General features: G+C 38.2%; 1 protein-coding gene across 1 annotated transcript in view; it reads right to left on the bottom strand.

Moving 5' to 3' along the window:
• BDP1 (BDP1 general transcription factor IIIB subunit) overlaps positions 1-21860 on the bottom strand; it is a 79006-nt gene extending 57146 nt beyond the window's left edge. The window contains 10 exon segments of the mRNA XM_068990487.1: positions 10-279; positions 3971-4114; positions 5816-5870; positions 12197-12291; positions 13506-13639; positions 14771-14899; positions 16770-16829; positions 17981-18090; positions 19942-20218; positions 21649-21860. Coding sequence (XP_068846588.1) covers positions 10-279; positions 3971-4114; positions 5816-5870; positions 12197-12291; positions 13506-13639; positions 14771-14899; positions 16770-16829; positions 17981-18090; positions 19942-20218; positions 21649-21860 — 1486 coding nt within the window.
• Between the last annotated feature and the right edge of the window lie 2974 nt (positions 21861-24834).

Below are 24834 nucleotides of genomic sequence, written 5' to 3' on the forward strand. Positions count from 1 at the left end.
TAAACTTACTTTTGTGTTTTTCTCCTTTAGAAGAGCCTGGCTGAACAGTGGCACTTCCTGAAAGATACACTTCTTGTTCACTACCTTCACCCTGATTCTTTCTTCTTCTTTTCTTTTGATTTACATCTAGTTCTAATGCATTCTGTTCTGAATCCTGTTCAGATAAAGTCAGAGACTGCAGTTCTTCTTCAACTGTCTGAGCATCCTTTTGCGACCTTCCTGAGTTTGAAATTTTAGTGCTCACAGACTCATCTCGATCATCATTAGCAACTTTTTTCACTGAAAGTAAGAGAAATTGTTGTAACTACAAAAATAATCTATAGAAAAATGCTTAAAGGTGGAGAAAATAAATACTTAAGGATGTCTTAGCAAAAATTTAAAGACAACTTAAACTGTCCAACAGAGAATGACTAAGTTATAATGCTATAGAAATCTAGGCAGTAAAAAGAGGTAGCTTTATATGCAGTAATGTATAAGATTTCAAAAATTATTGTTGCATTAAAAAAATCAAGTTGCAGAACAATATTCACAGTATCTCATTTTTAAGGAAAAAAATTACATTTATTCCAATACACAAACATATATAGGCATATCATAGAAAAGAGTTACTGTACTAACTAAAAGGCTGCTCTGGTGGCTCAGATGGTTAAGAATCTTAATGCAATGCAGGAGACCTGGGTTCAATCCCTGGGTCGGGAAGATCCCCTGGAGAAGAGAATGACAATCCCCCTCTAATATTCCTGCCTGGAGAATCCCATGGACAGAGGAATCTGAGGGCTACAGTCTATGTGGTCACAAAAAGTCGGACACAACTGAGCGTTTTTCACCTTCATACTAACTCATAGTTTACTAATAATTATCTCGAAGAAAGCTGAAGAATTTGACTTGAGGGCAATGTAGGAGAGAGAGTTCAAGAATTTAATTTTCTCTATTCTTTGTTTTACAATGAACAACCTTATTAGCAAAGATTTTTAAACAATTTCTAGTGCTCTTCTTTGAAGACATATTAACAATTAACTATATCAAAAAGGTAAAATAACGGGGACTTCCCTGGTCGTCCAGTGGTTAAGACTTCACACTCCCAATGCATGGGGCTCAGGTTTGATCCATGATCAGGGAACTAGATCCCATTTGCTGCAACTAAAGATCTAAGGAGATCTGAGTGCCACAACTGAAACCCAGCACAGCCAAATAAATAAATGAAAATGAATATTTTTAAAAAAGATAAGATAATAAATCACATTTAAAAAACCAAAAACAATAAAATTCAATGTCATTTGTGAAAGTGAAAGTTGCTCAGTCGTGTCCGACTCTTTGCGACCCCATGGACTATAACAGTTCATTGAACTCTCCAGGCCAAATACTGGAGTGGGTTCAGTTCATTCAGTCGCTCAGTTGTGTCCAACTCTGCAACCCCATGGACTGCAACACGCCAGGCCTCCCTGTCCATCACCAACTCCCAGAGTTTACTCAAACTCACGTCCATTGAGTTGGTGATGCCATCCAACCACCTCATCCCCTGTCGTCCCCTTCTCCTCCCACCCTCAATCTTTCCCAGCATCAGGGTCTTTTAGATGAATCAGTTCTATGCATCAGGTGCCCAAATTATCGAAGTTTCAGCTTCAGCATCAGTCCTTCCAATGAATATTCAGGACTGATTTCCTTTAGGATGGACTGGTTGGATCTCCTTGCACTGGAGTGGGTAGCCTTTCCCTTCTCCAAGGGATCTTCCACTGGAATGGGTAGCCTTTCTCTTCTCCAGGGGATCTTTTCAACCCAGGGATTGAACCCAGGTCTCCACTTTTACTCAAAAAAAGTCAAACAAGATTTTAAAATTAAGAAAACACTCTGGATTTATTGATCAGAATAATAATCATTAATTTTAAAATTCTGACATGTAACAAAATACCTGAAAAGTTCTCACATTAAATAAGTTACAATGGGGTACTTATGCTATCATCTGTACCACAGTAATCACAAGATTATTGATAGATTGGGCTCCAAAATCACTGCAGATGGTGACTGCAGCCATGAAATTAAAAGACGCTTACTCCTTGGAAGAAAAGTTAGATAGTATAGTATATTCAACCTAGATAGTATATTCAAAAGCAGAGACATTACTTTGCCGACTAAGGTCTGTCTAGTCAAGGCTATGGTTTTTCCTGTGGTCATGTATGGATGTGAGAGTTGGACTGTGAAGAAGGTTGAGCGCCGAAGAATTGATGGTTTTGAACTGTGGTGTTGGAGAAGACTCTTGAGAGTCCCTTGGACTGCAAAGAGATCCAACCAGTCCATTCTGAAGATCAGCCCTGGGATTTCTTTGGAAGGAATGATGCTAAAGCTGAAGCTCCAGTACTTTGGCCACCTTATGCAAAGAGTTGACTCATTGGAAAAGACTCTGATGCTGACTAAAGAATGAAATGACTCTGCAGTCCTTAACACTACGTTTAGAAAGACAGGGAACTATGCTCTAGAGAAAGAAGTTCTATATTAGCTCTGTGCAGAAAGAGTTAACAAAGCAGGGCTCACTGCACTCCTTTGAAAGGCGTGCATAAAAGGTTGGCCCATGGACTGTGTCTGGAAACTTGGGTCTGGGGTTCCGTCAGCCTAACTGACGAAAGTGGCTCACTGTACCTAAACTGTTTAATCAAACAATGTGGTTTATGCTGAACAACTGCTTTCCTTCTGGGCATTTTGAATTCTGGTACGTGCCAGGAATATGGTGTATACATGACCAACCTCTAAATAAAAACCCTGGGTGCTGACGTGGTAACAAGCTTCCCTGGTAGATAATTTTTTTTTTTTAAACTTTTTATTTTTTGGCTATACCACACAGCATGTGGGATCTTATTTCCCCAGTGTGTTAGCCATTCAGTTATGTCTGACTCTTTGTGACCCCATGGACTGTAGTACACCAGGCTTCTCTGTCCATGAAATTTCCCAGGCAAGAATACTGAAGTGGGTAGCCATTCCCTTCTCCAAGGAGATCTTCCCAACCCAGGGATCGAACCAGGTCTCCTGCACTGCAGGCAGATTCTTTAATCTAAATAGCCAGGGCAGCACCTTTGCTCCCCAACCTGTGATCAAACTCACGCTCCCTGCGTTGGAGGGGTGGGGTCTTAAGCACTGGACCCCCTTACACACCTCATTCCTACATGATATTGGGAAATTAAGTGCATCCCGTGCGACTCACGGACACCTGCACCTGGTTCCCCTAGACTTGGACCTTTGTGCCTTCTCTTTGCCAATTTTGCTCTGCATTCTTTCTCTGTAATAAATCTCAGCTATTTGTACAACTACATGTGGAGTCCTGTGAGTCTTAGCAAATAATTGAATCTAGGGGTCCTCCTGGGGTCCCCCATCACAGACTCTCACAGTTCTAGGTTGAATTCTGCTGCTGTCACTACTAACACTGTGATACGTTAAGAAAAAATGACAGGATCTCTGAGGTTATTTCTGGGTTATTAAAACAAAAGGAAAGGGGCTGGGATGTACAGCTAACACATAAGGTTCTCTATAGTTCAAAGATCCTTTATAAGATTATAGCTAAACATTGTCCTTAGATCAAAATTCAAATAGTTAAGAAAAGATAAGCCTAAAAATAGAAATAACCACATAAAAAAATTTCCTACCTGGTATAAGTCCCTCAGAAATAAGCTGTGCTCAAACAATACAATTTAGTCACAAGCTCAACATATTAGACTTCCATTTTTCATTATATTTGACTCTTGAGCCAGATTTGATTTACAGAGAAAAATAATAAGCAAACATGACACCTCAAAATTCTGACTCTCCTTTAGTAGCTACAACTGTGCCCAGACACAAGGAAGATGCCAACAGCCCAGTTACACCAGTTTTAAAACTACAAAGGGAGCTGCTGTTCGTGGCCAGTTAACCAGAAACCTGAGGCTTTAGGGACAATACAGGAAGTCTATTCTTCCTAAGTAAAATAACTCTTTTCAGTAAGTACCTTTTACATTTTTCCGTGATTTAGAGGACTTCTTCTCCTTTGAACTCTGATTTTTAACAGATTTTTGTTTTCTTTTCTCTTCTTCGGCAAGAACTTTCTGAAGCAAATGAGCAAAAAAATCGAAGTCAAAAGGGCGCTTTTCCTCTGTTTAAAAAGAAAAAGAACCTTCAAGTTTTTATTTAAAAAGGAAATAACTTCCAAGTTTTAATTTTTCTTAAGTATCATAACATCAAAAGCAAATGAGCTTATCAGCAAGAGAACAAACAACTTTAATCACTATAGTACAGTCACATAACTGAATCCCACTGAACAATAAAATATGACATTCTAGAACAAGAGAAACTAACCTATGATGATTCAAATGAAAAACGTGGTTGCCTGGCTTGGGATTAGGAGTGGAGACTGAGTAGAAAGGGAAAAGAGGGGCCTTTCTGGAGTGATGACAATGTTTCATGGCTTGTTTGAGTGGTGGTTACACAGGTGAATTATTTATCAACAGTCAAACTATAAATTACACTGTGCATAGTTATAAATATACTTTTTTAGAACAATGGAATGACTAAGAAGTTCTCAATTTCGTGTGCTCACTTTATTACAACCTTTCACGATTTACTCTTTCAAATATAAGCAAAGGAGGAAGTAAATGAACATTAATCAGGACTATTTCACTAAATACCCATTAACAGTAAAATAATTTCTATTATAAAGCACCAAACAGTGAATTTTAAAGGTTTTAGAATGGTCTAACAATGACTCCACATCCCATAAAGACTGTTCATAGATTTATGGATTGTTTTCTGATTAAATATAATGAAAAGTTTCAAGACCACTTCTCTAAAATGGAGAGAGTTGAGAACTACAACATTCCAGATCCTCCAGGAGCCATTCCTGGAAATGGTTTTCCTGAGGACTCAATACCACATTGATAAGGTGCAGTGTCCACTCATCTACCTTTGTGTCTCGACTCAGAAAATAAACGTACAGAGCTACACAATCTAAGTACCTCTCTTTAGAATTTTTTCCTAAGATTAGCACTATAGCAAATGAACATAGAACACATTAATCATGAAATGCTGGTAATTATCTTCCAAACAAAGGATACAGGAACTACTTCAAACAGTACATTTAATTCTGTTTTTCTTTACAAATCCCTTGATGTATTTCTCTGGACTTAAAGAGAAACTAACAGCCTCATTTTAATGAGGTTATTAGTTAAAAACCGAAAGGTATATATCATTTTTTCAAATCAGGTCTAAATTCAAACGTCACACCTTTAGACAGACTTTCCCTGAATATCCAAACTCCCTCTTTTTTGATTCTTAGAAATTAATCGCTATCTGAAATTATCCTGCTCACCAATTATATTCCTCCCCCACCCACTTAGACTGAAGGCTGTAAAAGCAGGACTCTCAGCTGTCCTGCTCACCATGATATTCTCAGTGCCTGCAACAGTAGCTGGAACAGGGCAGGTGGTCTGCATTACCAACTGAATAATGGACTTACCATTGTAAGGAATCATTTAATAGTGTCTTCCAGAAATGAGGAACTTCTTCAATACAATTCCCCCAGAATAAGCAGCATTTGGAAATGGTTTCCTCAGTCCCTCTAATTTCTTGGGACTCAGAAACCTGCTTAATTGCTTCTTGATGTTCTAGTTACTCCCCTGCCTACAAATCTATATCTGCCAGACCCGAACTGCTAAAGAGAAAAATTTCCAGTGCTACTCTTCCTATGACAATACAGGGAGATAAAACAAACCTAAAACACACTGAGACCAAAGACAAAATATTGGTCATTTGTGGGGCTCTTCAAACAATTCATTCTTAAAGAGGTGTTAATACTTACGGAATGCTTTGTCTATTCTCCATCCATTTGTTTTCTCTTCACGTTTAAATTTATTCTGTTAACAAAACAAAACAAACCCTATGGTAATTTTCTCCTGTTAAACAAGTGAATATTATGTTTAAAAAATTACATCAAAGTAAAATTCTTATAATAACATGATTCTCTAATAAATAGAGAATAAATAACTTGCTAATAGGCAAATTACTTAAACTGTTAGCTCTTAAAAAACAGAGATGAAAGATTTCTACCAAGCTCTGTGCTCCTCAAGATCAATAACATGAATTAGCAATGGAAGCTGGATTTACAGAGGACAGAAAATAAAAAATAAACTTGACTAGCACGGAAACAGATCAAACTGTGATCAATTAAGCTAACTAGTATTAACTCTTTAAAAATTAGTATACTTCTATCAAGTTAAACCTCTTACATTATTATTCTAATATGTTTTTAACAGCATGAAGGGGAAACTGTATAGAAACAGCTGAGAAAAACTTTGAAGCTGGCCAAGTTTATCTTTAGAACCTTGCTTTCCTGAGCACCAAAGAGCCCCATTTGCAATTTTACTCCAGATTACCTCCTTTAAGATGGAGATGGTTAAGGTTTAAGGCTCAATGCATCCTAAGATCCTACTCCAGATAACCTCCTTTAAGATGGAAATGGTTAAGGTTTAAGGCTCAATGCATCCTAAAATCCAATTCTATTCCAGATAACCAACCTCCCTTAAGATGGAGATGGTTAAGGTTTAAGGCTCAATGCATCCTAAGACCCAATTCTATTCCAGATAACCTCCTTTAAGATGGAGATGGTTAAGGTTTAAAATTCAATGCATCCCAAGACCTTCAAAAGTCTGAGGGCACACACACACACACACATACATCCTAGGGGAAGGAATGATTAGCCAGTCTCTCCCTTTACAGATCAGTGCTCTAAAAGCTTTTAAGAATACAAAAATCATATTATTGAAAAGAGAGAGAGAAATCACACACAATAACCTCTTCACTGACCCCTTCTTCCCTCCAAAAGAAACTACCCACTAACCTGACTTTAAAGCAATCACTTTCTTGCACTTCCTTACTGTTTATCATCTAAGGGTACATCATTAGGCTCTACAGTTTAACCTTTCCTATATTTTCCAGTATTTTGGTCATCTGATGTGAACAGCTGACTCACTAGAAAAGTCCCTGATGCTGGCAAAGACTGAGGGCAGAAGGAGAAGAGGGGGCCAGAGGATGAGATGGCTGGATGGCATCACTGATGCAATGGACATGAACTTGGGCAAACTTTGGGAGATGGTAAGGGACAGAGAGGCCTGGCATGTTGCAGTCCATGGAGTCACAAACAGTTGGACACAATTTTTTTATATCACTAACATTTTTCAGTCTACAGATTATTCCTCTTTTCAAATCTTCCTAACCCTTATTACCAAGTAAAATGGAAGTTTCCAAAGCAGATCATCTTTCTCCCTTAAAGATCCTATCATTCTTTAAACATTTCCTCAAAAGTTAACAAAAGTCATATCTACACATAACAGAAGTCACATAAAAAGTGACAGGCTACAATCACTAAACATCCTGAAGAATGCCAGTAGGCTTTAGGCATTATTCAATTTTAAAACATAGCTACAATACATTTTATCTAATTGAGAATATAGTCCAGAACAATTTAAAACTTTTAAGAATGTGTTGATATTAACCATTCTTTTTTAGGCCTCATCATGCTTGTGAGATCTTAGTTTCCTGACCAGGGATCGAACCTGGGCCCCAGCAGTGAAAGCACAGAGTTCCAACCACTGGACCACCAGGGAATTTCCTGATATTAGTCATTGAATCCATGCAGGAATCACTGTAAGCCAAATTCCATGATCATAAAATATATCCCATAACTTCCACTTCTGGCCTTGACAAAGTAAGTGGCAATGAACTTGTTCCACACATCCAACCCATCATAAATACCTTTAAAAGGGAACAAAATAAACGCATCAACTATTTTTAAACACTGGTCAAGACTACAATCTTGGAAGAGCAAGACCACAATTCCACAATCCCAGAAAGAAGGGAAACACAAAAGATATACCAACTTTCGCCCTGACTCTCTGCCTGGGCTAAATTTCCTAACCAAGGAGAGAGAAAGGCCATACAGAGCCCAGAGAACCCACTGAGCTGAGGAAGTAAAGTACCTTCAGAGGCAGGTTCTACAGAGCAGAGAGCTATTTAAAGAGGAGTCCCACGAATCTGGTAGAGGTATCCCAGAGGTGGTTGGTCCACATCTGGGCTCCATATGCCCTGAGCATGAAGTCTAGTAGAGAATAGCTACTACAGGGATGGGAGCAGAAAGAAGATCCTAGAAGCCATGTAACACAGGGAGATGACAGGGTTCATCATACCTTTGTTTAACAGCCACACATTCAGCTCAGACATCAGAACAATCACCAGTTAGAGACAGGGTCACACCTTAGAGCGGCCTTTGTCAGTCAGGGTTGTAGCATGAGACTTAAGCCCCAGCGCCCCAAGGGATCTACTATATGTAATGAATTATCTTCGTCCCTATATATCTAGAATGGTATAACATGACCATGCTTGGAAAAATCAGAAAACAGTCACTCAAATTATCTTCTGTAATTCAGATGAGAAACCTAGAGTAAGGATCAGTCTTAAGAAAGGCTAAAACCAAGACTTCATAAGAATAAGGAGAGTTGACAATACAGAAATAAACACTCTGAAGGAAAAAATAAAAACAAACATAATTCAAACACTGTGTAACACATTATCCACCATGTCCAGCCTGCAATTAAAAAAAAAAAATCCACAAAAAACATGAGAAAAGATAGGAAAAGGTGCTGCATGGTCAAGGAAATAGAGTCAACAGAAACAGATTTCAGATGTTGAAATTAGCTGACAAGAAAGTTAAGCAGCTGTTATAAATATGTTCAAGAATTCAAAGGAAAATATGGAATGAACAGATACAGAAATCTCAGCAGAAGAATGGAAACTAGGAAAAATAGCCAAACTGAAATCCCATAAATGAAACCCTCACTAATGGACTTAATAGCAGATTGAAGACAGCCAAAGACAAGATCAGTGAATCTATAAACATGGTAACAGAAACTAACCAACTGAAATAAAGAAAAAAGACTGGGAAAACAATGGACAGAGCATTAGTAATCTGTAGTACAATGTCTCGCAAACTAACTCATATAAGTGGAGTACCAGAAACAGGGAACAGAAGATACAAAAGGCCAACCAGAAGTTATACTCATATTCTTGACTGTAAGGAGGATCAGGACTCCCAACCCCTGTTTTAGGACAAGGAATGATGGCAAAGATAAATAGGGACATTTCCTACTAATAAAAGGATCAATTCAACAGCAAGCTAAAATGTGAATGCACCCAATAAAAGAACTTCAGTACACATGAAGTTCAAATCACACCAAAAACTGATCAATTTAAAAGGAGAAACACAAATCTGTAACTGTGATTAGAGGCATCAACTCTTCTCTCAGACAACATCACACCCAACAACTGCAGAAGACATGTTCAAGTGCACGCTCACCGAGATGACAGTACGACAGGCTTTAAAATAAATCTCAACAAATTTCAGAAAGATTGAAATCTTACAGATTACGTGCTGTGACTTTCACAGTGGCAAAGAAAACAATAACAGTAAGATATCTAGACATGTCCCAACGTTGGAAATTAAACACACTTCTAAATAACTGGCATGTCATGGAAGAAATCACAAGGGAAACTAGACAATAGTTTTAACTGAATGACAATGAAAACAGCTTATCGATATTATAAGTCTACAGTTTGTATGAAACTATATAGCTTTAAATGTCTTCAATTAAAAAAAGAACAGTTTAAAATCTACGTTCCAAGTTTTCATCTAAGGAAGCTAAGGAAAAAAAATAAGACAAATTAAACCCAAAGTAAGTATAGGCATAAACCTTGAAGATATTGCAGGTTCAGTTCCAGACCACTACAATAAAGTGAATATTGCAATAAAGTGAGTCATAGGGTTTTGTTTGTTTCTCAGGGCACAAAACAGTTGTTTACATTACACTGAGGTATTCTGTTAGGGGTACAATAACATTATTTCTCGAAAAACAACATATATACTTAATTTAAAAATTCTTTATTGTTAAAAAATAGAAAAAAAATACAAACCATCATCAAACCTTTAATTTTTAAAAAAATTGCAGTATGTGTCAAGTGCAATAAAATGAGGTATGCCTGAAGAAAGGAAATGCTAAACTTTAAAAAGAAAAAAACAATGAAAACATACATAGATTGATAACAAAGCTAAAAGATGATTCATTAAAAGACTCTGGCAAGGTCAAAAACCTTTAGCAAGACAAGGGAAAAAAGAGAGAAAGAAAAATCATCAATCAGTGAGATATATCCTACAATAAATCCTACAAGCATTAAAATGGTAAGTGAATAGTATGAAATTTTTATGCCTATAAATTCAACAACTTAGCATCTAGACTCACACAAGAAGAAACTAAAAATATAAATACCCGTATCTCTATTAAAGAAATTGAATTTATAATGAAAACCCTTCCTACAAAGGAAATATAGGCCCAGACGATTTCACTGGTAAATTACATCAAACATTAAGAGGAGAAATACTACTAATCCTAAAAAAAGTTTCTCAGATTTCAGGATGCGAACACTTTCCAACTCATTTTCCATGACCACCAAAATGCTGGTACCAAAACCACAAAGGCACTAAAAGAAAATTACAAACCAATACTGTCATGAACAAAAGATACAAAAAATCCTCAAGAAAATATATTAAAAATCAGCAACATATAAAAAGAATACAGTATGGCTAACTGGGATTTATCGCAGCAATGCCAGGTTGGTTCAAAATTTGCAACTCAATATAATTAACTAGTCCATTTTTACTTTTCTGTACTTTGCCCAAAGACTTCCTGGGACCACACTAAATTTTTAAGGGAAGAGTCTAAACTATTTCTAAGAGAAACAGTGTCAGAGTTCAGTCACTCAGTCGTATGCGACTCTTTGCAACCCCATGAACAGTCTAGTGACAGATTTATCATTAATTACTCAGATCCAAGAGCTCCCCTAAACAATCAACTTCTAGCCTTCAAACACTTTAACATTTTGTTCTCATTGTATCAGAGATCAATATTCAAAAAGGAACATAAAGAATATAAAAGATCCCTCATCTTTTACAGAAACAGAAAGACCATTACGCTATACAATGGTTCCCAGTAAATCAGTCTATGCCAGATCTATTTCAAAAAAAAATCTAACTTTCCTAATGGTCCTCTTAATTAATGAAAAAGAAAGCCCATGGTTGCATAAAAATCTCACTGCTGCTGCTGCTGCTAAGTCGCTTCAGTCATATCCGCCTCTGTGCGGCCCCATAGACGGCAGCCTACCAGGCTCCCCCGTCCCTGGGATTCTCCAGGCAAGAATACTGGAGTGGGTTGCCATTTCCGTCTCCAAAAATATCTCACTATGACTTAGAAACGCATTATAGCAACACAGTGTGCACTCAAATGCACTCCAACCCAGGAAACTTATGATGAGGTTTCTCAACAAAAACAACTATAAGACAGAGAAAGATCATTCTTTTAGGCATATTTAAGCACTAATTGATAAACATCATTGCTGTTGTTAATAGTATTACTTAAAAAAAAAAAAAAGTATCACTGGTTGTCCTCAAAGTTAAAGTGGTCTAGGGAGAAGGCAATGGCAACCCACTCCAGTACTCTTGCCTGGAAAATTCCATGGACGGAGGAGCCTGGTGGGCTGCAGTCCATGGGTCCCTAGGAGTTGGACACAACTGAGCGACTTTACTTTCACTTTCATGCATTGGAGAAGGAAATGGCAACCCAATCCAGTGTTCTTGCCTGGAAAATCCCAGGGACGGAGGAGCCTGGTGGGCTGCCGTCTATGGGGTCGCACAGAGTCGGACACGACTGAAGCGACTTAGCAGCAGCAGGGAAGCAACAATTAGAGAACTACACAACTCAGCATGTTCTTTCCCTAGAAAATTCAAAGATACGTTTTGTGTTCAAAAATCTATCCTTAACCCCAGCATTCTGGTACATTTATTCCTCTTCATTATCTAACTCTACTTTTACCTCAGTTTCACTGGCTTTGTTGGTATGCCCTCAAATCCATTATAGAAGTGGAAAGATATAAATAAGAACATACAATACTGAGGGTTAAAGAGACAATACTCATTTTAGGACTGAGAAATATATTACACTACTTTTTGAATGATAAAGAAGGACAGATGTACCAAAAACAGTAGTAAAAAAAGATGGACTGAGATTTCAACCAAAGGTTTAAAAGACAGTAATTTTTAATCTCTTTTCAATCAACAAATGTAATGGGTTTACTTTACCTTAATTTCTATTCTTGCTCTGTGAGGAAAAAGCTGTCCAATCATAGAAAAGTCAGTTCCTACCATGCTGATGGCTAAAAAAAACATATCTGTCTCTGTAAAAATAAAAGATTTAGAAAGATTGAGAATTAATCTTATAAATATTTCAGAGGAAAAAAATCTTACATAAGTATATAAAGGTGTTAAGTCGCTCAGTCGTGTTTGACTTTTTGCAATCCCATGGACTGTAGCACACCAAGCTCCTCTGTCCATGGGATTTCCCAGGCAAGAATACCGGAGTCGGTTGCAATTTCCTTCTCCAAGGGATCCTCCCGACCCTGGGATCAAACCTGGATCTCCTGCATTGCAGGCAGACTTTTTTACCATCTGAGCCACCGGGAAAGCCCTAAGTAAGTATATATTTTGAGTTAAAAGTAAATTTGACAATACTGAAGTTTCTCATTAAAATCCATCAAATCTTTAATCACAGAAATATACCTATGAGCACATACACAGAAATAGTTCAATTTTACTGCAAGAAGCCTCATGGATCTAAAAACACCTTCTTTAAACTTTTATATAAAAATATGGTTTAAGAAATTTGCATGTTCATACTAAAATAGCTGGAATTTCTGAAAAGACATTCTGCCTATCTGGTCTCAAATGCCTTGAAGAAAACTTTCAGTCAGAACTAGTATATTAAAAAAAAAAAAAAAGAACCAGTATATCGCTGCTATGTAAGCAACTAAGATGTGCTAAGTAGTACATGAAAGGAAAGTAGCTAGAAAAATACTCAAGAACAGAACTAGCCTCAAGAGAACAGGACTGGGGAAGTCAGAAATTCATTCTGTATTACTATGTTGTGTCTGAATTTTTTCCCAAAACAAACTGTATTATTTTTACAATAAAAATTAAGTAAAACAAACAACAGCATGCAGTAGGTAATATATACTTTTTTACATGTACTTTTTATCATTAAAGACTGTATTATACAATAGTGAGGTAGAATATTATTATGAGCATTAAAAATATTGGTAATTTTTCATTAAAATGATATTTGCTGCACAAGGATTTGACAATGAAGACTATTCCAGCTGAAATAATCATAAGGCTAACCCCTAAAAAGATGTCTAAGATAAAGTCAGAGGCATAGTTCTATGGTGGGAGACAGGGGAAAGGTGCCAATAAAATTAGCTAGAGAAAAAAACTAGCTGGTTTGCATTTAATTTTTTTTTACTCAGGGGATACCTGGTATAACACAGAAACCAAGAAACAAATTCACTTCATTTCTAATAAATAATCTACGTAGTTTAAAATGAAAATCAGTTACCTTTATTTGACCATGGTTTAGAGTAGTAGCTTTTCCTAAAGCTGGAATATGTAGTTGTAGAACCACGCTCAAATATGGGGTCATTTTCCTCAACAACACAGGGACCTTTTGTCCTTAAAACTTCTACAGTTAAACTGAAAGAAACATTTTTAAATAGATCCACACTAAACATGTAAGGAAACAAACAGTAAATGAGATTTAATAGTTATATTCTGAAATTTACCATGCCAAAAACCACATCAAAAGTATAACACAAAAAAAACAAAAAAGTAATATACATTTGAAGTATGCATATTTTCTAAGAATCTGCCAATTTTCACTTAAAATGTGATTGCTAGGGAGCAAAAATTAATGCCAACTTGATTTCAAAATCCTTAGTAGCAATATAAAATCTGTAAAATATCTCTGGGCCAACTAAATAACTGTTTTTTCTAACTTCCGCATGTCTCCTACATTTAACATATCTTATCATGCAATACCCAATAGGGGATACTGAGAAATATAAACACTTTATATTTACATTTTATATTCCTCCACACAAAGCAGTTAAATATGCTTTTAACAATTTAATAATCATCACAGTAAAATCATCATCACAAAATAGCGGAAAACAACATGCATAAACAGTTATTATTAACAGCATTATATTTTCATTTATCATAGAATTTATATCCTGTAAAACAATTATTAATTAAACTGTAAGGAGACTTCCATCCCTCTTTTTTTTTTTCCCTAACTAGTTTATCTTCTTTTTTTAAGAAACACACATTGGAAAGAGAAGTAAGTTTCATACTGCCAAATTTGAGAAATTTAATGTTATAACTAAGAAATTAAACCAGAAAGTTAATTAAAAACCAAAAAATATGTTTCACTGAATTTTCAACAGTTAACACCACAACCAGAATATGGTAATAGTTAATAAGTACTGACATCAAGGCCGAATTAATCTTTGAAATGTATTCTTAGTTGCCGACAGCGTGTGATTAGTTCAATAGCTCATTTCAACTACCAGTAAAATTAGTAAAACAATGGTAGTAGATAAGTGGGTGGCAGGTCAGCAGTACCATCTTCTCATATAAAGGACACAATTATAAAAAATTGCTAAAAATTATAAACAAATATAACCCACCCTTCTATTTATAACATCTATTACGCAAATATAAACGTCAGTCAATGTGACAGTGTGAAATACAGAAACTCAATCTTGCTCATTAGACAAAACTCATTTGTTCTCAAAACCACAATCTCTCTCTCTCTTAACTTACCTTTCTTCATCCAAAATAATAGAACCATCTTCTGCCACTTTTACTCGAGGAACGAGCAAGGGCCCATCATCCAACTCTTCTTCCACTTCTTCGTTATCTTCACCATCAGGAGTAGTCTTGCTTTCTTGCCTACCGAATGCCAAGGTAGGTTAGTTCATACAGCCGTCAGAAACATCCCCTGAATACTATGAACTTCTAAAACAAACTATTACACCTTCAACCTTCTGTTAATAGCTATTTCCCACTTTCGCTGTAACCTAACTGAAAATACATGTTATTGAGACCATGGCTATAAGATTTCCTCAAATCTAGCAGCATTTCACAGAAGTCTTTACTCTCTTTGAAAAGATAAATAAATGCTCATCTATTCTGTCTCAACAGAGCACTGGAGTAAACCATACAGATATTATAAAATTAATAAAAAATAACCCATACAGAATTAATTTCCAGATCATTTTATTACCTCTTCAGAACAATCCTTGGGGGTTAGATTTTCACACCCATTCGATGTTTGGAGACGATAAATTACTGTTGCTCTAGACTACACAACAATCAGAGTAGACCAAGAAGCCAAACACAGTATTCCAGATAATGGTTCCAAATTTCATACACTTTCCATTCAATTAGATTATCACTTTAAGGTCTTACTGAAAGAAGCATAACCTATAAACCTGTAAAAACAAAGCCTATTTCTGGACCTCCCGACAGTGGATAAGAATCCACCTGCCAATGCAAAGGACAGGAGTTCAATCTCTAGTCCAGGAAGGTTCCACATGTCCCAGAGTAGCTAAGCCCACGAGCCCCAACGACTAAGCCTGCATGCTGCAACTACTGAAGCCTGCCCGCCTAGCCTGTGCTCCGCAAGGGAAGTCACCACAGTGAGAAAGCCCACACACTGCACTGAACAGCAGCCCCTGTTCAACTGCAACTAGAGAAAGCCTGAGGAGGGACAAAGACCCAGGGAAGCCAAAATAATTAATTAATTAAAAAATAAAACAATGCAGATTCTAAGAAAAAGATTAGTCATGACAGGGAATTCCCTGGGAATTCCAGTAGTTAGGACTAGGCACATTCACTGCCCTGGCCTATGTTCAATCCCTGGTCACAGAACTAAGATCCCACAAGCTGTGTGGTATGATCCACCCCCTCCCCAAAAAAGTAATCATTACTTAAGGATTATTACTTGAAATAATAAATCCCAATGTTTCTGCTATTTTTCCACAATTACAAGTCCACGATAACTTCCAGGGTCTTGGGAGGGATTTCTTCTTCATTTTTGGGCCATGCCATGTGGCACATGGGATCTTGGTTCCTTGACGAGGGACTGAACCCACACCCCTGCAGTGGAGGCACAGAGTCTTACCCACTGGACCACCAGGAAAGTCCTTTTTGCAGACATTTCTTAGGAATAAACTAATATATATGACAGTGAAAGCATGTATGCAAAAAGGGACTCTGTAGTGATGTCAAAACTATACCTATTGAAGGACAGTATGTACAAAATGCTAAGAAAAAAAAAGGAAAAACAGAAAAAGAAAAGGCAAAAGGGGAAAACGGAAAACAAAGAAAAGAAAAGGAAATAGAAAAACAATGTTTGCTTGGAGAGACACAGACTAGACTAGAAAGATACATTTAAAGTGTGGTAACATTTGTTGCCTTCAGGAAGGATTAGGTGGCAGAAAACAAAGTCAGAAAGTTTTTCTCAGTACTTTAGTTCCCTTTGAATTTTGTACCATATGAATATCATTATTCTAAAAGTAAATCCTTTTTAAGTCTAAAAACTTTAAAATCATAATACTATTTATATATGTAACACACAAAGTACAAATACATAGTGTGAGGCTTTCATATTGATTTAAATCAAACAGCTTTTATTCTTGTTGTGAGTCTAAAAATTCCTATCACGTGTAATTTAACTAAAATAGGAAGAATCATTTGATTTCATTTTTTTTTTAATGTACCTATGACAGAATACATTCAAAACAGATGAGATGCTTACTCTCTCGTTCGGACTGGTGTCGATGATTTTTCAGTTTTCTTTTCCTGCTCCAGTGAAGAACTACCAAACACAAATAAAAACATACCTTTCAATAAACAAGTAATTTACAGTTTGTCAATTCCATCTGAGGCAAAAAGCAAATAATTTTAACTTGCAATCTTTTTTATGATTATACCATAACACTACCACTAATGATGGTGTGGTCTTACACTCAATTTTTCACTCAGAAACTTTTGTTATCAATATAAATAATTTGTTAGGCCTTAAGAAGGAAACACTCTTCCCTCAATTCCTCAGCAAAAGCATGAAGCAACCTAGGTGGCTTGTTTCCAACTCCGAGATGTCAAACGATCTCGGTTTCCGGCCCTTCCCTCAAGTAGGCCGAAGACCTGCTGAATGTGAATCAGGCTGCACTGAAAATATGCCACTACTTCTACACTCTGGAGCAGGCACGGCGCCCCACTCCAGTGCTCTTGCCTGGAAAATCCCATGGACCGAGGAGCCTGGTGGGCTGCAGTCCATGGGGTCGCTAAGAGTCGGACACGACAGAGCGGCTTCACTTTCACTTTCCACGTTCATGCACTGGAGAAGGAAATGGCGACCCACTCCAGTGTTCTTGCCTGGAGAATCCCAGGGACAGGGGAGCCTGGTGGGCTGCCGTCTATGGGGTCGCACAGAGTCGGACACGACTGAAGCGACTTAGCAGCAGCAGCAGCAGCACTCCTACATTCACCCCCTACACCATCAACAACACAACAGTGAGGAGATTTATTATAATCTCTCTGCCTCCCCAGACTAACTTTGATCAAAGAAGTTTTGTTGTTGTAGGATTGGTTAATCAAGTGTTGCTATATTTAATTAGGAGGTAGGGTATAAAAGTTAGATCACCCCTTCAGACCGCATTATAGTATGTAAAAAATATAAATGGCAATCCAGATTAGAGAAAAGCTGTTTAGTTGGTTTTTACTGCATCTTGGTAATATTAACAAAGGAAAGTTGTTTTTAATCTCAGAGGTAAAGGTCATCATTTACCATCCCAAGAAAATAGTTACCTGAAATAACACTAATTTTTGTTATAAAATTCTTATCCGAATGGACATCACATGTGCTAAACATTTCCTCAACATGTTTTTGGAAAACATGAACTCTAAAAGTGATACTTAAATCACTACATACCCAAAGAAAGTAAAATAGAAATAAAGACGACTTACGTCATTGGATTGCTTTCTGGTAGATAGTATATGAAGTCTCTCATAGTCATTTTGGAACGATCCAGTGGCCTTTGAGTTTCATTTACGGCATACTTGTTTTTCCATTGCTTCTAGACACACAAACACACAGAGACGCACTGTTATTTGACAAATATAGAAGAACTTTAGGGGAATTCCCTGGCAGTCCAGTGGTTAAAGACTCCGTGCTTCCACTGCAGGAGACACTGTTCAATTCCTGGTGGGGGCCAAAAAAAAATACATAAATTTTTAAAAATTTAAAAAAGAGATTTTTAGACATACATATTTAAGTATAAGCCCTTTACTACATTCATTGCAAGTGTATTATTGAGTCTATTATTCCCATAACAATTATGCCTAATTTTAGGAAAAGTTTTATAAATTGATTAAAAAATTGTAGCATGTTAAACCTCCCGGAGCTTATTTCCTCCTAAATAAACAGTGACAGCCACTTCACACCGTTGAGGTATTTGAATGAGATAGACATAAAGCACGAGGAAGGACTTCCCTGGAGGGCCAGTGGGTAGGACTCCACGCTTCACTGCCGAGAGTGAGGGTTCAGTCCCTGGACAGGGAACTAAGATCCTGCAAGCCTCAAGGTGTAGCCAAAAAAAAAAAAAAAAAAAAGCACCAAGATAAGGGCCTTTCTCTTAGTTAAAAAGGGAGGCACTCTACAAAGTAATAATAAAAATTGACATTTGTCAGGCCTCCTAATTGGTAGACACTAGTCTAAATGTGTTTTACCCGTATTAACTCATTTATGCTTCACAACCTTCCAATGAGATGGATACTATTACCAATCTATTTTACAAATGAGAAAACAGACATGGAAGATTACTTAAACTGTTCAACATCACATATTAATAGTAAGAGAGGACTCTAAAGTTCAGCCCTTAAGTATCAAACTCTAGAGGTTATATGTTTCACTTCTCTGTTACATTGCACTCTCAGAAAAAGAATGCAGACTCTATTATACCTATATACACATATTTCCCCCATTCATAATTTCCCATATTGTCAGTTTAGAAATGGAGAAGGCAATGGCACCCCACTCCAGTACTCTTGCCTGGAAAATCCCATGGACAGAGGAGCCTGGTGGGCTGCCGTCTACGGGGTCGCTAAGTCGGACACAACTGTGGGACTTCACTTTCACTTTTCATTTCCATGCATTGGAGAAGGAAATGGCAACCCACTCCAGTGTTCTTGCCTGGGGAATCCCAGAGACGGGGGAGCCTGGTGGGCTGCCATCTATGGGGTTGCACAGCGTCGGACACGACTGAAGTGACTTAGCAGCAGCAGCAGCAGCAATTTAGAAAATATTACCAATTCATTTTGCTCAACTACATGTGTCATAATTCAAATGAATGTAACTCAATTGGACATCCTTGTGAAAAATCTCACTGAAGGATTAGTTTATAAATATATTTGTTTGTGTATCTGTATATGTGTGTGTGCAAATGTGAAACTTCTATCTGTGGCCTCCAAAAAGAATGAAAGATATAGATGAATAAAATACAGAAAAATTAATATAGGGGAAAAAATAGCTTATAACTCCATTGTGCTTCCCAATCATTCTCTTAACAAACGGAGATACTCTATTAATACGAGGGATCTTATTTGGTTTTGTTTCCCACATCAAAATGCTATAGATGCTTGGGACTTCCCTGGTGGTCGAGTGGCTAAGACTCTGCTCCCAAGGAAGAGGGCCTGGGGTCCCATCCCTGGTCTGGAAACTAGATCCCACATGCTACAACTCAAGAGTCCACATGCCGCAACTAAAGATCCCGTAAGTTGCGGCGAAGATCAAACCAAGGTTCACCACAGCCAAATAAAAAAAATTTTTTAATGTTACAGATGCTTATTTTTCCTCCAAATGACAGTCAACTAACATAAAAACAGAAACCTAGCAGGCAACAGTCAAAATTCTGATTTTTCTATCATACCTTCTCTTTCCTCAATTCTTCTTTTAACATTTCCCTCAGTTTCTGGGCTTTGTATATTCGGTATCTGTCTGAACATGGCTGTTTCTCTTTTGTTGGAACAGGGTTTGGCTGTGGAGCTTCTTGATTAATTGTAGATAAAGGATGAGGTTCTGAAGGAACACTGACACTAGGTTTGACCAGACTAGAAGTACTTGGTATTCGCTTTCTTTTCTGTGAAACAGTAAAGGAAGGCTTACTGGATTCTTCAACATCCTTCCCATCATCAGTCTTTTCAACACTGTGGATATTTAAAAAGAAAAAAAAAAAATGGCGTTATGGATCTTCTTTGAAACATTCTTGTCTTAAAAACTAGTCTGACAAAAATCCAAAACAGCAAAGCTTTTTGGATTATTAAAATCATAATCAATTATTAAAAATCAATGACTTAAACAGAGATTGCAATAAGAAGAACATACAATCTATGGGCTCTTACAATTAGCAAAGACCCACCCCAAAAATAGGAAATATATGATAAAAAAAACAACGCATATTCCCAAAATGTCAAGTCTAAGAAAGCTGTATTCTTGAATTTAAACAGATGACAACAGAATGAGTAATTTTGTAAATTATCAATAATCATGCATCACATGTACTTAACATTATCTCTGTGAACTTTATTAATTTAACAGCTGAAGCCCAGGAACACTGCCAACTGCAGCTGGTCTCAACACTACCGTAACTGCTATTTGTATTCCATTGTTGGGAGAAATTCTGAAACAAATTCATGTAAAAAACTTGGAAATTACTAAGTACCAGTTTAAGATCAACAGAAGTCAAGTCAAAAAAAGGAATAAAAAAGAAACTGTCACCTTCCTGTCACAGTATAAAAGAAATTTATGCCATCTCACTGTTATTTAATAGGGTTGATTTTCATTGGTTCCCCTCACATTTACAGTATAGAAACAGAGGTCATTATTAGTTTAACATATCTTAATTTTAATTACTTTTTTGCCTCACCTTTAAACACCTAAAGATAGGCAACTATTCCACATGTCCTGTGCAAGACAGTTTTTATCAGTTATCTCTAATCTCCACAATAACTCTTGAAGTGACAGTTATCCCCATTTTGCAGATGAGTAAATTCTGCCGAAGCAAAGTCTATAAATTGTAAAATTAAGTAGAAGAATCCTGAATCCAAACGTGGTACATGATACATACTTTTCTGTTCAGAAAACAGGTTCACCATAGTAAAAGGGGCACACCCACAAATCAAAACAAGTAACCAAACCTCCTTTCCACTAACATAAATCAGCAGAATCAAAATAACATTGCTTTTCTTTTAAAAATAAATGTTTTCAAGATTTAAAAAAAAAAAACGCTTACCCCTACAATGTACTTCAAAAGGATGAAAACAGTGGTAACCTAAATGCTCTAATGAATAGTACCACGTGTGAGTTTTCCCGAAGACTGTTAGACCGGGATTCCTCCCACCACCACTTGAAGACATGGTCCTCTCCCCGAGAATCTATACCTTGTAACAAAACCCACACCTGCCACACCGTGGTCAGAGGGACCAACTGCACTTGGAAGCGTGCTCGTGGGCCTCAACTGTCAGGCTTAGTGCAATCAAGCGAGTACTTTTACGGTAAACTTTCTTTGCTCAGCTTCCATGTGAAGCGCCCGGAGAGGCGGGGGCAAATGAAAATGCTCCTCTCTGCGAGCACTTACCTGCTCTTGGGAGTCTTGTCTTGGGGCTCCGCTTCCCCGAAATCCACCGGGGGCACATCTGTGGATTCCGGAGGCTTCGGAGCAGAGGCCGCGGCAGGCTCCTGCGGCCTTGGAGCTTCTTGTTCACGCTGGGAATTGGGGGCGGTGGAGGCCCTGGCGCCTGCTCCGGGCCTGACATTCGGCTTCACGCTAAGGCGTGCCCTGCGGAACATGGCGGAGCCAGGGGGCCCGGGGAGGCGGCCCCAGGGCCGCTCGCAGCCCCGAGCCCCGGCCGCTGCCCCGAGAGGGCTTTAGGAACTACGCCCTTCTCACAAAGCCACACCACCAGCCCAGCGGCCAGCTACCGCAATTGCGCGCCCCAGCCACCGCCCGGGATCTCCCGCCGCCGCCTCTTCTTCATGACCCTGCTACACTAATAGCTAAGTTTTCTCCTATACCTTGCTCCCCCGCCCTAGAAGAGCGCCGGAACTGATTACGTCATCATCTAGCGCCGGAGAATGACGTACAGCGACCGGAGCCATGGTAACTGTCAAGCTAGGGAGCCTGGGTTACCTGGGAACCGGAAATACTGAAAGAGAGACTTGTGGAAATGCGCTCGTCTCCTGGGGTCCTTAGGAGCTGTTCAAAAGAGGAGCAGGAAGTCGTAAATCCCTCAGCCCACACTTTTATGGAAATTATTAAAATTGCTGGCCTTGGGACTTCCCTGATGATCCAGTGATTCCACTGCAGAGGGCACTGGGTTCCAGCCCTGGTTGGGCAAATAAGATCCCACCCGCCAGGTAGTGTGACCAAAAACATTCTTTTTAAACTACGGGCCATTTTTAGTGAAAGTGAAAGTGAAGTCGCTCAGTCGTGTCCGACCCTTTGCGACCCCATGGACTGTAGCCTACCAGGCTTCTCTGTCCATGGGACTTTCCCGGCAAGGGTACTGGAGTAGGTTGCCATTTCCTTCTCCAGGGGATCTTCCCAGCCCAGGAATTGAACCTGAGTCTCCCACATTGCAGGCATATGCTTTACTCTCTGAGCCACCAGCCATTTTTACAGGGTCCTGTAGAACACTGTCTGTTCGTCAGCACATCCTAAGGCTTAAAAATTCTAAATTGAAGGGACTGCTCTGGTGGTCCAGTGGTTAAGAATCCTTGATCCAATGCAAGGTACATGGGTCTGATCCCTGATCCAGGAACTAAGATTCCACACGCCAAGGGGCAACTAAGCCCCTGCACCAGATCTGTTGAGCCCAAACTCTAGAGCCCACAAGCTGAACTACTGAAGCTCCTAGAGTCTGCGCACAGCAACAAGAGAAACCACCACAATAAGTCTATGCACAGCAACTAGAGTAGCCCTGCCTCACCACAACTAGAGAAAAAGCCCACTAGCTGCAACAAAGACCAGCACAGCTATAAATAAATAAATAAGGTAAAAAATAAAGTTCTCAAAAAAACTCTAAGTTGAGTAGAATGTAGATTAGAAATTCAAGTGTGAAGAAAGTGGTAATAGATAATTTCCAGGGAGGGAATTGTGTTTCTGGGAAGTAAGTCATGGGAAGAACAACATTCATTGTATACCTTGTTTACTGTTAAATGTGAATATAATCTCTGTTCAACAATTATTACAGTTAATGGGAATTCCCTGGAGGTCCAGTGGTTAGCACTCTGCACTTTCACTGCCAAGGACACTGGTTTCATCTCTGATCAGGGAACTAAGACCCCACAAACCTTGGGACACAGTCAAAAATTAAAAGAAATTTTAAAAGTTTCTGTAGTTAAACTTTGTAAATTAATGTGAGCATTCTTCATATGCTTCAAGAGGGAGCAATAGAGTAATAAGCAAGGAATGCTGGGTGGGAGAAAAAAATTCAACAAGTGAACAAGATAATTTAAAAATTATTAAATACCATGAAAGAAATTTAAAGGAAATTATGCCAGATGTTAATGGGAGGCTGGCTTACCTTATGCAGGGTGGTTAGCGAAGTGCTCTATGGTGAGAGGGGAAATATCCAGAGAACAGGCTGACTTTGTAGATTGTGGGTCTGTGTTTGAACTGGTTATACAAGTCCCCTGACTCATAGGTGGAAAACAAACAATTTTCTTCTCTTCTTAGAAGGAGAAGAAAATTCTGCAAGAACATCTTACTACATTAAGAACAAAATGTCAAAGGAATAAAATCCTGAACTGATTAAAGAGATTGCTAGTTCATCCAGAAACAGAAAGAAAAGAGACAAGTGTTTTTAGGAGTAGGAAAACAAGGCTGAAAAATCAGAAGAGATTCCTTTAAGACTGGGAAGGAAATGAAGGTCTGACGTGGTCTCCCTCCAGTACTCTGGAGAGGGAACAAGACCTCAAACACACCTAAGAGAGCTCAAGGACTTGACAAAAATAACCCCTGCTGAAGATATCTCAAGAATGTCAGTGCTACTGCCAGAACCATATAGCTTTAGACAGCATATTCTGGTATACACTGAAGACACCAGACCTTTCCCCAAATGTTCTGTTTCACCTAAGAGTCTATGGTATTCACACAGTTCTGCGGGTAAAGAAGTAAATATTGACTAGGATTTAATTTCCCCTTTGTAAAGGGATGGGACTAGAGTCAGATTCAATTTTACTATTTAAGATAAAATCATATTTTTACATATCAAAGTTGGTATAGTCTTAACAGTATTATAATTTTAAAAGTCCCCAGGTTTCTCTGGCAGACATACATATTACTTGTATACATAGTATATATCATGTTTATCCCTGCAACTCAAAAACTATAGTTGTAGCTACAAAGGAAAAACTCAATTAGACTCTTAAGACCACACACAGAAACAATTCTACCACTTAACTTTAATCCCAAACTCCCCTCCCTTCCTCTTTAGATGATCTCTTTATCTCTATAAAGCACCAGAAAATCAGTCTTTTCCCCTGCTCAAGTTACTGCAGAAGAGGACTCTAAGTGGAAACAGACACCTGACCTATGAGGAGTACTGAGGAGGATGAGTGGGATTCAGGGACAGTGGTAAGCAGGAAAGGTTCTGGGAGGTTGAAAGAATGATGACAAATATAACTAACATGTGCGTGCGTTTCTGTACTGGGCACTGAGTGCTTCACATATACTCATTCTATGAGTGAAGGAGGTACAATTACCTCCCCAATTTTTAGGTAAGAAAGCTCTAATGCAATGAAATGACATTCCCAAGTTCAC

Source organism: Capricornis sumatraensis, chromosome 18, assembly GCF_032405125.1.
Source record: "Capricornis sumatraensis isolate serow.1 chromosome 18, serow.2, whole genome shotgun sequence".
Classification (NCBI taxonomy): Eukaryota; Metazoa; Chordata; class Mammalia; order Artiodactyla; family Bovidae; genus Capricornis; species Capricornis sumatraensis.